The 14,191-nt window shown below is 46.4% G+C and overlaps 1 protein-coding gene across 7 annotated transcripts in view; it reads left to right on the forward strand.

The window, feature by feature from the left end:
• Positions 1–14,191, forward strand: part of LOC111250841 (uncharacterized) — an 86,016-nt gene that overhangs the window by 29,468 nt on the left and 42,357 nt on the right. Inside the window, exon 1 of one of the 7 annotated variants that reach the window (XM_022806670.2) lies at positions 10,464–10,532. The exons of the other annotated variants lie outside the window; for them this stretch is intronic. Coding sequence (XP_022662405.2) covers positions 10,479–10,532 — 54 coding nt within the window. The 5' untranslated portion in view covers positions 10,464–10,478. Of the gene's footprint in view, positions 1–10,463; positions 10,533–14,191 lie in introns of those variants that run through there. 7 annotated transcript variants of the gene reach the window in all.

The raw sequence follows: 14,191 nt of genomic DNA on the forward strand, positions 1-14,191 counted from the left end.
TAGTGCTTTCGTTATATATATATATATATATATAATTTCGCAAAGTATATATATATATACACTTTGGACGAGAAACGTACGTATTTTGAATACCGTCCCAATATCGATGGGTGTGTTTTGATGCATTGCGACCTATCCGATGTGTCAGCCAACGACAATAGCCTGAAACGACCTGCAATAAGCACACAGAGATACCTTAGCGGCACCATCGTAACATTTGTAAACAGAAATCTGCTGAGGTTTAACTAAATCCATGGTAACTGCATAACAATCTCAGGTACAAAAAAGAAGACCGTCTATGTGTGTGTGTCCGTATGTCTATAGGCATATGCGTATTGAAGCTTGGTGGTCCCCGAACCTTCTTTTAGGCTCAGCAATCTAGATAGAGATCATTTGTTACCGCTATAAAACCGCACTCTGAGCGGCTGGTTATGATCATGATAGTGCCAATAGAAATGATGGTACTGATTCGCGGATACTACGGTGTCCTTGCGCTGTTTGTGCTTCAAAGTGAGCAGATGCGTCTGTTCATATTATGTATGTGTGTGTCTTTGAATTCATCTGGTTTGTCGATGAATGTACAGCATCTAAAGGTGATGCGTAGGCGGGAGAAGAGGGCGCACCCGTGAGTTGTAGAGGCGGCGCCCGTGGACGGATCAGTGGATTCTAAGCAAAGGATATTCAGCAGCGTTCTCTAGCGTTCATGTGTTCTCCCTATAATACACATTCACAAAGTAAGGTCATCTACAAGCTCTGACGACCTGCCTCTTCTTCTTCAGTAGAGGGCTCACAAGTAACTCTCTGATTCCTTGTTTAATTTCGCTGCTGCTGTCGGCGCTATTTCTCTTCTGTCCTTACTAGCGCAATAGGCTATGAGCTCGGGTTGTTGACCGATTTCTCCTAGGTTTTTAGGTTTTTCAATTTTTCTATAGCTGTCGTTGGTGCTTACTGTTTTCAGTTGCTCCACTGACATTTAGCTCGGTTGCCATATAACCACAGTCACTGTTTGCTTTTATCAAACGGTTGAGCGAACCGGTCGCAGCGGTTAGTAGGTGACGGGACGTCTGCTAGCGAAGTAGAGTACGTTCAAGTTAGCTAGAGAAAAAGCCTAAGTTAGTTTCAAAGTTCAGCACACCATGGCACACCGCTACTGATTCTGTTGCTTCAGTTAATGCCGATACATGTGTGTGTTTTTTTACTCGTTCACTCGTCTTGCCGCCTCTCTGGGTACAGCCAAAATTTTGAACGAAAGGTCTTTCTCTACTGAGTACATAGCCTTACAACCAATTATGCGTGCGTATGGAATTCTGGTATGGTGGCGACGACGAAATGATGCTGGTCGAAGCGGCTTGCTGGGGCAGCGACAAAGGAAGTCCATTGGGGTGCGAACCGGGAACTAAAACAGTTCCTTGGAATGCGGCCCGAGTTCGTGCCAAACATCGGCAAGCATAAGATACCAGACTTACTCTGTGGTGCTGCTGCTCCTGTAGCAGCAGCAGCAGAAGTTCGTAGTTACTGGTCGTAGCTGGCGCTCGTTGAGATAAAAACTGCCAGAAGTGAGGCAAACGGGAGTTATAGTGCGGCCCAATGGAGAATAGAGAGGCCAAAGGCCGCTTTCAGAATCAAAGAAAAGTTTATCATAGTGCTTTTCGGCTAACTCGTGGGGAGGCCATGCATGATTCTCTTGAACTTCGTCGTGAGTGATTCAAAGACGACGACGACGACGACGACAACGACAACGTGATCCTATAGCTAACAAACTCGTTGCTTGTATTTGGCGCTTTTCTTGGACGCATCGGTCTTCTGGTATTAGCGCGAATATTGGCTCTTGCTGACAATTTCGTTGGATTTCGTCGCCCAGAGGCAGAATCTTACGACGGGTCCTGACGAAACTTGTTCAAGTGGCCTATGCGGCTCTTCGCTTCTGACTGACGATTGCCGTGGATGCCCGCTATTCGCCGTTCGATGGCGTCTATAGTCATTGTGGTCGTACGATATGTACTACGTGTGCTACTACTTCTACTGCTGTTGTTACTATACGGCTTTGTGCCGTGCCTCTTGCAATTTCCCGCTGTGTCGTAGTAACAGAACTGGTCTTAAATAGATTTTCGTAGCATAGCAGATTCATGACAGCGGCAGCGAAGTAGTAGAATAGAAGTCTCTTCGATTCGTTCGTAATGGGCAGCGACGCATCAGGCACAAGAGGAGCTGCCAGTGGCTTTGTTCTGTGGTTCTAATAGCTCTACTGCGATTACTAACTGCTACCTGCTACGTATGCCGGTTATACTGCGTTAGTAGCAGCAATATCTGATATGAGCAGAAATCGGCAGAGACTGATCCTGATGTGTATATGGAATGCCTAGAGGCAGCTAGTATAGCGGAGATGTGATCCGTGAGGTACTCTTTGATCATGACGATAATGGTTAGGGGGCTCTTCTGGCATCAGCCGAGCTAACATGTGCACAGGTGGTACATATCTACCGTTGTTTATATTAGCATCATCGTTACACAACATGTGGCCCTGTGCGTCTATCTGAACCTCTCGTTCCACAGGTTTTGCCAAAGTAAATCCCATCCGCCTGAGGAAAGACATCATTTGTGAGAGCTAAAACAAAACTAAACAGCCAGTAATGTCAACGGCATATAAGCTATGGTCGCTATACCCCTAACTATTCGTTCTGACATAGAGTACACAGAACGGGTCAAAAGAATCTGAATGGCTAAAGAAGAGTAGATCATTCCCGGAAGAAGGATACACTCGCTGCTCACTAATTGCCTGGAAGCTGGAAAACGCTATTCAGACGAGTCTCTGACACAGTGTCACAGTTTGTTCGAATTGTAAGGCCCGGTTGCTCATGATAAAAGCGAATTTTAACCATGATTCTTACAAATGACACAAACAGCTATAGGAAAGCATGCATATAGGTTTGACGTCCTTCAGTGACCTTTTTAGAAGACAGCTTTACGAAATGGGTCAGTTAACTGTGACAGCTAGAAGCCTAGATTTGGTTTCTGTGCAATGCACCATCTAATGGTTTCAGGATTAATCTTATTTTTGAGTAAATACAAACAATCGGTTTGTTTGCTCTGTACCCCGTTTTCTGTTGAACCTTTCAGAAAAACAAAAAAAAACACGTCAAATTCGACGCCGAGTTGTTTGCACGATAAATGTTCATCGAATAAAAACATGTTATTCGGATAAATTGACTGAGTCGATGTCGTACGTTTACGTCTAGGCACTCTGTGGCCCAGTTCCGTGTTTCGCTGCACTAGGCCCAAATCGGTCTTAAAATATAGCAGAACCAACTTTGAACAAAAGGCCATCCTCGATAATACGGTCGTGCACAAGGCCTACGGTAGCATGCTTACCTTTACCTAACGGAGTAAAGTATTATACATTATACATATATAATAAGTAAAATACATAAACAGTTACACACACACATGGACTCCCGTTAGAGATACAAGTGAAGGACACTTGAAATAGGCATATATGTGCCCATGGAGGAGTTGTCGGCCTAACTTACAACACACAACAGGAAGTAGCAAAATATTTTATACCGGTCGAAAACCTCTGTTGCTTTGGATCTCATATTAGGAGTAAGTGCAGATATGTACTCTACGCATACCGTTGCCTGATTTATTCATGTTATAACATTAATATTAAGTAAGGCAACCGTTAGCAACGGTCGACAGTGGTTTAGTGCTTCCTGGTATTACTTTTTGCCTCTAAATAGAAAGAATAGTGAAAACCTATCTACGTTTGAGAAATCAGTTTGAACGCCGGCGTTGTGCTGCGTCATCGCAAACTCTGCCGTCTCTGGCATAACATACAGAGCGGCGGAATAGGTCAAAAACTAGTTTTAGGTTGTTTCAGTTTCGATCGAACTATAGCAGTCGTGTTTTGAACTGATGACGCGCTTTGCGAATATCGGCTTGATTGTCGTCTTTATAAAATCGTAACTTCACTTCGAAGTTCCACCAAAGTTCACTTCGAACACCGCCAATGAATCGATAGTCTAGACGACAAGAAAGTCTGCAGATTCACACAGGTGAGTGAATGTTGTCGGTGGGTGGGGGATGGCTGAAAGAAATTATAATTAACGAACGAAGCAGTAGCTAAAATTGCATCTGTTCGCTACGAGCGTTGGTTAGCTTGTAAAATCGATCAGTTAAGCAGAACGAGTTCGTTCGAGTTCGAGCAGGTCGCTAACTTCTGCTGCTGCGGCCGCCGCCAAAGACGACGAAGATTTCTGCGTAGCCGTAGAAGCAATAGTAGACACAGAAGTAGAGGATACAGAAGACAAACGGGGGTAGCGAGGAGCAGATAGGGGCAAGAGTGCCGGGTAGAGACGAACAGAATATAGAAGGGACTGACACTAGAAAATAGTGACGATAACAGACAAAGACGAAGAAGACAGCGTAGCCGAGGAACAGCAACGGGCCCAGGCAAAACTCGGCCGGTAAACTGACCGTCGCCACAAGGCACTCCAGCGGCAGCGATATTTGAAGCGAGTACTAGAACTATTACCAGCGTACCAACTAATACCATTATACATTAAGCGACTGCTTATACATGTGGTCGTGGCCCTGCACGAGTGTCGTCATCGTCACAGACATCAACAACTGTGGCCATACCGTGTCGTGATGGTACTGAGCGGAGCTTTCGGCGTCCGCTGCTTCGAAGGCTGTAGCTGTTGCCGTTGTTGCTGTTGCTGCTCCTTTTGCGCCGGGAACGAGCACACGTATTCCAGGAAGCTATGAGTCAACAATACCGACCAGTTTACCGGCCCGGTAAGCTCGACTACCGTAGCAATGGCAGAACCGACGTCGAAGCATGCCTCCTGCACCATGAGCGTCAGCAACAGCAGTTGTTCTAGCAGTCCGCCGTCATCATCGTCAGCAGTAGTGTGTTTACCTCAGACACCAACACCATCGTGGACCGCCAATATAATCAGTTGTAGTAGTAATAGAAATTGTAGAAATCGCTGGCGACGCTGTAGCGTTCATAGCGACAGCGACGAACGAAACCAGCCATCATCGCCGCCATGATGAGCAGCATGTATCGCTAGGTTCGGCCGTACAAGGTTGTGCCAAAAGCTAGCACCGTGTTTTTTTTTTTCATTCGTATAGTTCTTCGCCGTCTCGTTTCGCTCTTCTGTGCCTCTACTTACCGTCGACGTCGTCTTCGGTCTCTCGTTCGACGGCTGCGTGCGTCATAGCGGATCCTTCTCATTTTCTTTTTCGCCTAATTTTTGCTCCTCGAAGCAACAGCAACAACAACAAGCGAAGCACAAAAAAACGAAGACGAAAGGTCGGCCAGCGACGAACGAAACACGTGTAGTCACCGCTGCTGCTGCTGCTGCTTTTCTCGACGGTTCCTCTCGACGAAACGAGAAAAGGCCGTAGACATCAAAGTTGTTGATTCGTTACTCGTTTGTTCGTCCGTATCACAACGAGAAAGCTCGTAGCTTTTTTCTATCGTTCGTAGTCATCTTAGCCCAGCTGAGTGTGAGTTGGTTTACTGAGGAGCAGGCAATCACTCGCTCAGCTCAGCAGTCAAACAAGCGAATAGGTAGACGAATGATCTGCGGCCCGCCCGCGACCTTTGCGTCCCTACCATTGCTGCTGTTCGCTCTATGTACGCAGCTAATGGCTGTTTGTCGTATGGATTTGTCGTGGGGCTCTGTTTTTCGTTTCTAGAGGAGACGATTCGGCCCTAGTGTTTTTAACGACAATGGCGTGGCAGCTGTTTAACAGCAGCTAAGTTGAAAAGCGAAAAAAAGCAACGTGACGCCATACGACGCCGCAAACTTGCTCATCGTTGTTAGGCCACTGTCACGGCCACTGCCACTAGAAGTCGTTGGTTTATATCATTGACTTTGTTAGTAATACTATCGTTGCTATTGTTAGCAGTACTGCAGAGCTGAAGCAACCTTCCGGAACCGCGAAGCAAACCCTTCCTGGCACGGTTCATCATAGTTTAGGCTAATCGCTCATTTTTCACTGTGTTCAGTCATAGCTACAACTGCTAATACTGCCCATTAGATCTACTATAACACAGATCATTGCTTGCTGCTTGATTGCACGCCCTAGATGTGCTCGTTTGCTTGAGTTTTCCAATGCGGTCGGCTCAAGTGGAAAGCCGGTCGGCGTTGGTTACTGCTTGCTAGAAGCATGGGCGAAATCGGGATTTCGCTATGTCGCAAACGACCAAAGGGCCCTCTCGTAAAAGACTGGCGCCTTCTGTCAGTGGAAATTCTTGCCAACTAAGAAAATGGTTGATCTGTAGCGTGCACTACTGGGACGCACGATAGACTCTGGATGGGCTCCAGCTGCTGGTTTTCGTTGGCGTTCGGACATAAGTGTGTATGCGGGGGGTAAGTCGGTGGAAGGTTTCACAACGCGCCCAGGTCACGAGAAAGACACATGGGGGGCTAGAGTGAGAGAGAATATTCTATAAACCGGTGAAATAGAGCTGCCAATCTGCGAAAGGACCCTGTTTTTAGCCTGGTTTTAATTCTGGTCATTCGACAAGCGTGCCCATAGTTATCCACGTAATGGGCAGTTGCTAAGTCTTGAAAGATATTTGTTGTGTGGAAATGTGTCCTTCGCCGATAATTTTGTATATCTTCCTTTCTCCCTTCTCTCCTGTCAGCTTCTTTGCGCCTTCGTGGATGATGTATAAGGGGGAGTGACGTTTCGGAGGAATTAAGTTTTTTTCCAAGTGTTGCCTGCCAGGTGGTTGAAGTGGTTAGTATCCACAATCAGTCAATCACTCTTCGCTTGGACTGAAAAGTCCGATTGTCTGTTGCTTCTAGCACTTCTATTATTTCCAGTGTCAATTTAATGACTCTGGCTGGCGGGAATATACGTAACCACAGTTTGGCACGCCTGTCTGCCTGTCTATCCGTCCGTCCGTTTATCCGGCTGGCCTTTGTTTCGGCGGTCGATAGCGGCGAGCTCGACGCGCCAAAATACGAAATATACCACTTCTGTCGAATAGAACGAACCAACAACTGCGACCGCAAACACGACGGACGTATTCAATAGCTCTTCGGTGAACGCGATTGCGCCATTAGATCTCTATATATGAGAGCTGTAGTTCGTCCGTTGGTTCGATATTCTGTAGGTGTATATACGCGGAGCTGGTCAGAGAACGAATAATAGTTTTTGATGAAGCGGAGACTGGCCAAAACAGAAACGTCGAACAAGTAGTAGACAAAGTTTGCCTTAACAAATTGTGAAGCTCTTATGACCGTTTGTGCAAATGTGAATCCGTTAGCAAACTGAACGTTAACAAGGGCTGAGGCAAGTTTCTTTTACCTAGTTCTAAATCCGTTTACCTGCGCACAACTTAGGATCGAGGGAGGAGCCTTTAAGTAGGGGCTCGGTTTTTCTTAATACTCTTTAATCAATCCGTATCGTAGTCATTGATCTTGTTTGGCTTAAATGCTTGCTTTGTTCGTTCCTTATGGCCGGAGTCCTTAGACGGATTCTGTGGCCGCTTACAACTCACTAGTTGGTTTCAACTAGGTTCACCCCGTGCTGTTGTTTCTTACGGATTTGATATGCTCGCCGTGTCTTTGATAATGTTCTAATTTACAGGAAAATATTGTAATTTCACGGACCTTTCGCCATCTGTGTCCTTTGAGAGAGAATTGCGGCAAGTATAAAATAGACCCGAAAAATCGCGTGAGAAATTTTGATAATCCACATGTTACACATACAAGGAGAGGTACAAACTGCTTAGTGACAGATCTGCTCTGTGTCCGTCGTCGATTTTCTGTTACTGTACATCTAAGGTGTTTTCTGGCATTTGTCTGTCGGCGCGTCGTAGCTGATGGCCAAACTTTCTGCTGACTGACTTTGGTCCAGTCAGTTATTGAAGTGCTGTTACAGCCCGTTAGCTCGATGGATAATAGTTCCACTGCTGCTGTTGATTCTAGTGCAATCGCTCTTGATATACAGCCGATCGCTACTCGATTCTTCCATTGCTGCGACTAGCTCCCTGGAACTTCGGATGCCATAACGCTGAATGCTACCTTGTGACATACAGCATCGACAGCAGCTAAATATCACCATCAACAGCAATGGGTCCATAGTAACGATTCCGTTGGCGAAGCGATATCGAACACAGACAACGAAAGAAAGGGAGACTGAAAGAAAGGGAAGGAGTTATGGCTATAGGGGCAAAAACAGGTATTGGGCTGAACATATTTTTAACTTTCTCTGTTTTTCCATGCTACATCTCTCTGATGGGCATGACTCTGTTTTGGACTTCCGTATTTTGAAAATTATTATTATTACAACAAGAAACGTATTGCTTCTACAGTAGCTGTTGAAGTTCTACTGATGTATGGAAAATGGGCTGCCGCATGGGTCATACAAACGTTGACCAAAGCCACTGGTTGACTAAATTGAGTTCCAAATATACCAGTTTGTAACGCTCAACCGTTGGTACCGCGAAAGTAAAACGTCCAAAAGCCGCAGTTATTGAGAGAAATCAGTACTGCAGTCGTTACTATGTTATGTATGATCACGGATCATAAAAAATCTACAGGACTGTCAAACAAAAGAGAACACCATCTTGTAGAAGCGCTATGGATGCGAATAATCACAAAAATGCGTCTAACCAGGAATATTTTAAAGGCCAAATGGATTGTTCTTTTCTATTATGTTTTTTGAGACTTAACTTCCAGACAAGCTTATTACCTTCGTTACCTAAGCTGACACCATTATTAAATACTTCATTAGACACAAAACAGACAATGTCTACACCCGGATTCGAAGCTAGATAATGCACGTGTTCCTAAAATTAGTAGGCAAACATGTTACCCATTGCGGTATCGCAGAGACCACTATCTTCGTCGTCTTTGACGTTATTGTTCTACGATGACGATCTTGAACTCGGTCGGAAGCGAGACTCAGATCGCCTACGAGACATATCGTAAACAAAACACTAGCGGGCAGCGTTCATGTTATGGATGTGGTTCTGAAGACCCGTGCTATCCATGCCTGACGTCGACGACTACAATGCAGCACTCTTCAGAGCTCTTTCGTACCTTTACCATCTGAGGGCAGCCGTAGCGGTGGTGGTGATGCTGACCGTATCGGTATGCAAGCAAAAAAATACTCTATACGTTTTCTGGCGCCCGTAATTCCTGCACTCTGATCCTGATTCTGTTCATTTCGATTTTGGTGATTCCAATGATGAGCGTGATGTTGATACTCGTGATGATGCTATCGATGAGTCCCGGGATGTTGTTATGTTCGTGGCGAAGAAGCAGCCTACAAAACCGTCAAAGCTAGCATCATCATCGTCATCACCAGCGGCAGCAGCACCATCAGACGCACCAACTCAACAGGTACGGTTCCATCGAATGGCTCCGGTTATTGTTCGACATCGTCCGTAGATATAGATCCGTTGTTTTGGTGCTGTTGTCTGATGTTTGGTGCTGCTGGTGGCTGGTGGTCGTTGCTCTCGCTTCGTTGGCGCCGAGACAACGAAGTTTTTGCAAAGAAGAAAAGCCTGCCGTCTAGCGGTTTCTGTTCTGAATCGTGAAGAAGAACGACGGCAGCCCTAGCCTGCCTACCAGCCAGGTACTCCGTCCGCATCGGCAGCGGCAGTAAAAACAGCGAAAAAGTAAGCACGCACGCACGGACATCAGCATCATCATCTGCTGATTCTGGTGATGGCTGCCACTGTTGCTATTGCAGTTGTTGTTGTTGTGGCTTTCGTTTTGTTTGACGCTCTCATGCCTCTTGTGCTGATATGATGATCACGACGGACGCTGGTTGTGGCGCGCTCTGTAAATGCGGCGACGGTGCTTTTCGCCAGTACAGGTATCTACAGCCAACGATGCTCGCGTTAGTTGCCGCGACGTCGTTGTCTTCTGGCTAAGTCGCGCTGGGATGAACAGGCGCCCACCAACCAACTACCTAAACCCTCCCATCCACACCCTCTGCGACCCCCGTTCTCTTCATTACATGTCCTCAGCCACGTATATCATGGCATTACAGAGCGGGCCTGACGCCCTGCTGTGGTCGTTACAACTGCTATCGACGTAGCATTACCGCTGTTCGGCATTGTCGTAGCCGTCGCTTCTCTCCGTTCTGTTTCAGCCAAAACATGCCACTGAGTACAACTTAGCATCATGATGTAAATATGTTTGTCTATACGATGGCCAGAAGCCGACACTTTTTAGTATGTGAAGTGGCATAGGAAGCTGCGAATTGTCGTTGAATGTCTGCCGAAATCGTTTTCGCCTCGAACAGAATGGCTACGAGTGAATTATCGGCTGTGTTGACGATGCGGTGAGCGTATACCTAAATTTGTCTTCTTTGTGTCGACGTCTGACTAGGCGAATGTTTTGGCTATGGTTAAAAGCACATCTAAAACCAGGCTAAGATGCCCCTTGATGGAATACGGGTTCGTTGCTTTCGTTCGTCCAATTGAGAGTTAGGCGTATTGGCAGATGGCTAATATTATGCTTGCTCTAGGCGCAGCTTATCTACCGCTAGAATTATATGTAAGTATCAATCAACAAAGCATTATTAATTGATTGTAGACATTGCTGCTATAACGCCGTCTACCGAAGGCGGAGGAAGGGGCAAGAGACGCATAAATTGCTGACGCATCCTCCGCTGTTTTTTTTTTGTTGTTGTTGCGTCTCATTTCGCAAGTCCTCAGTTCGCTTCTGCCGCGTACGGTGCGATCGTTGGCTTTGCTGGTATAGCTTTACTAAGGTCCCGAGGAAGCCTGACCCTGCTTCGTTCTCATTCGTTCGACGGTTACCCCCCTCGCGCTACAAGCGTAGGCCTGTCGGTACATGGCTTTGGCCTACGATCAGACTATTCGTTTTCTTTCAGGCAACAAATATGTGCTGCTTATACCTTGGTTTCCTTTCTGCTTTTGATGGCGTCGCATTCGTTAGTTGGTTTACCTTCTGTCTCATTTATTTTACGGGTTGTTTATTCATATCGGGTTCTATTTTGTTATTCCGTGTCTCTTTGTTCTGGTTGTGCTGCTGAATATGCTGTGGTGTAATACCGTTCCGAGTTTGTACGTTGACTGCGGGTTCGATCAGCTGCGGCAGCCTTCGACGCTGCTGCCGCCGCCGCCGCCGCCGCCACCGTAGCGTATGCTGGAATCATCGCTGCTGAAGCCGTCGAAGGGACCATCTTCCCGCAGGCAAAACCGGTTGCTTCCATTAGGAGAGGAAGGCCTACAGATGTCGTTGATGGCGAGCAAAAATGCTTTCTGCTGCTGCTATCTTCTCGACTGGTGCCGGGTCGCTTGTTCCTTCGATCGTTTCTACGCTGGTTCCTTTGCTCGTCGCCGTGGCTTCGTGCGTTGTTCCGTATCTTTGTACGACGACAGAGGCTGTTTCAACGATCCGTAGCCTGTCGGCCGTTCATCGTACCAGCGCTGTTGTTGATGATTCCAATGATGATTATGATATTGATGATGGTCGTGGAGCTACTGCTCCTGCTCCTGCTGCAGTTGCTGGGACACTCATCTCCTCTCACGGTTGTCGCTGCCATCGACGACAACGGCAGCGGCGGCAGCGGCGGCGGCGGCGGCGGCGGCGGCGACGGTGTCTCTCTGAACAGAAAAAGAAAGGGAAGGACAGAGAGAGAAACAAGAAAAGCGCAACCAACATTGGATCAGTCGAAGAACCAATGCAGATGAAAAACCGGGCCAGAATCACAGCAGTAGCAAATACGGCTCTTACCAGTACGGCCAGTATCATAGCACTAGCGTATTGCCTGCCACATCATCCTCACAGACGACGTCGTCGCGCCAATCACAAACAACAATTCGACCATATGAACAGGCACCACACGTACAATTACTGTCGTACCGCAACTCTGAGCCGAAAAGCGCCAAATGCGACGTCGTTGCATGTTTTGCCTAATCCTTGTGCTGCTACCGCGGCGGCATTGTACCACCATTAGTAGTAGCACGACCGCGGGCGGGGCCTTGACGCGCGTTTCATTTTCTACTGCCGCCGCCACCGTAGCCGCTGCCACTGCTCCTGTTATTGCACTATATTTTATGTCGAGAGAGCTCCACTAGCGTCGCTACCATTTCGGTCGTTATTGTTGCCACCGTCGCCTCACAAGCTCACGGGGCTGTGCTAAGCAAAGAGGACTATACAAATGCAGACATGTGAATATGTAGACGTGGCTGCTGGACGATTGGCGTATTGCCTACTTGGTCTTTCGACCAGTTAGTTCGTCGCTTAATAACGCTTTTCTATCTGCCGCAGCGATTCTCACAACCTATTGCACATCTGTTATTTCATTTTGCAGAGGACAACTAGCTAATAGGCAGGAATGATCCTCTCTGTGGTTAGCACAACAGCCAACCCAGAACAGCAATAACAACACGTTAAATACGTTGCCCTCCGACGCTTACTACGGACCTCTAAACCCATCGTGGCGCCTTGCCATTTACTCAGTTGATTATCGTTATTGTCTATATATATATATATATATATATATATATATATATATATATATATATATGTATTTTATTCACATAGAGTAGAATGAATGTTCTTACTGGCATGCCTAAAGAAAACGCTGTCATCGTATTCGCGCTGGCGACGGCTGGACCGACGATGGCAACAACAACAGCAGCAGTAGCAGTAACAATAGGGGCAGACGGCAAAACTTGTTGCCGTTCCTTGGGTTGTCTTTCTTATACAGAAAAATACACTATAGAAAAATTAATTAGCGACCCGAATCACAATTGAGGTATTTCCACAGCCGAACCGTTTATGGCGGCAACAACGATCGGCGGGATACGATTGTTCCCTTCAGTTGTTTGTAAGCAGGTGGATCGTTAACGATCAGTGCTTTTTTCATTTACTCGATGATTGTTGACCTTACTCTGTACTCGTCGATTCGGTGCATTACATCGCGTCGTATACCATACGTAGTTAGTTACTTTGGATAATCATTACTCTCATCTATCAGCACGTACAATAGCTCCTGACGAGATTTTTTTTTTCAACAAAATTTAACCAAGTAAGGACAGAGGTGATGCTACCGTCGAGAACAAGCGATATCCTCTAATCACTCACGAAGTATATGTGATTTTAGTGTTCGCAACAAACAGTATTATATTGCAGATAGATTAAAAGAGACAGCGTGCTTTATTAGGGGGAACTGTAAAGCAGAACAAGCAACTAGACGTTAGGACAACGTCAGTCCTACAGTGTTGTATATATATCTAGATAACGAACGCCAATGAGTACCTGAGTCATGCAAAACGATGATAAACAATGATAATGAACGCTAAGAGCTAAAGCAAGAGGGTGAATAGATAGCGTGTCCACTAAGCACATACAGTAATAGGTCTATATGTCTATCTTAACGAGGCGTTCTGGTTAAGAAGTGGCCCAAGACCTCTCTGTTTTAGCCATTTCCAAAAGAGCATTATACGATCACCGTGCGGGCAGGAACCGAGAAGGTCGCCACAAATAGCCTTTGACATATAGGTAAGCCGCGTCAGGTGTCTAATATAGAATTAGGAATCATTATCTAATTGGTCTACAAACTGCCTCTACGGTAATTTCTCCATCGAAGCCGTGCACGTTGCACGTGGGGTACGAATGTGGGTGGATGGCTTCCATTGTGTGCGAAGTAGCACCCCTTAATAACGTGGTCACGAATCAAAATCGAAATTCTCAATATTCAACCACAGTACCGAACGTGGCTGCCGCCACGTGATGGCTGTTCATGAAACAACGCCTGCTACTGCTGTACTTCATTCGTTCACCTCTGTTCGATCTTCCTTCTGTTTTTCGTTGGACGGCAAAAGCGTCATATCATTTTGCTGCAGTGAGTCCGGGGGAGCCCCACATTCAGTTCTTTTCATAGCTCCGACGAGACGACACCCGAACGCGCAGGTTGTGCAGCGTCACTCTGGGGCGACGTCGTGAATACTGGCTTAGGGGGAGAATGTTGTCGTTATTTTTGTTACCGTGTCTGTTGTTGTGAGTGCATTTCGTTGATACTTTTGCGTATGTGCTTGAGTCTGTCTGTATGTGCACATGTGAGTGGCACTTTTCCTTTTACGGTAGGTGGTAAGTAGCTGCTACCGTTGTAGCTGGACTCCGTGGCAGGGTTGGTTGCTGCATAAGAACAGATTATTATTTGCTGCTAGTGTTGCTTGCTT

This window comes from Varroa destructor, unplaced genomic scaffold (genome assembly GCF_002443255.2).
Source record: "Varroa destructor unplaced genomic scaffold, Vdes_3.0 BEIS01000005.1, whole genome shotgun sequence".
Classification (NCBI taxonomy): Eukaryota; Metazoa; Arthropoda; class Arachnida; order Mesostigmata; family Varroidae; genus Varroa; species Varroa destructor.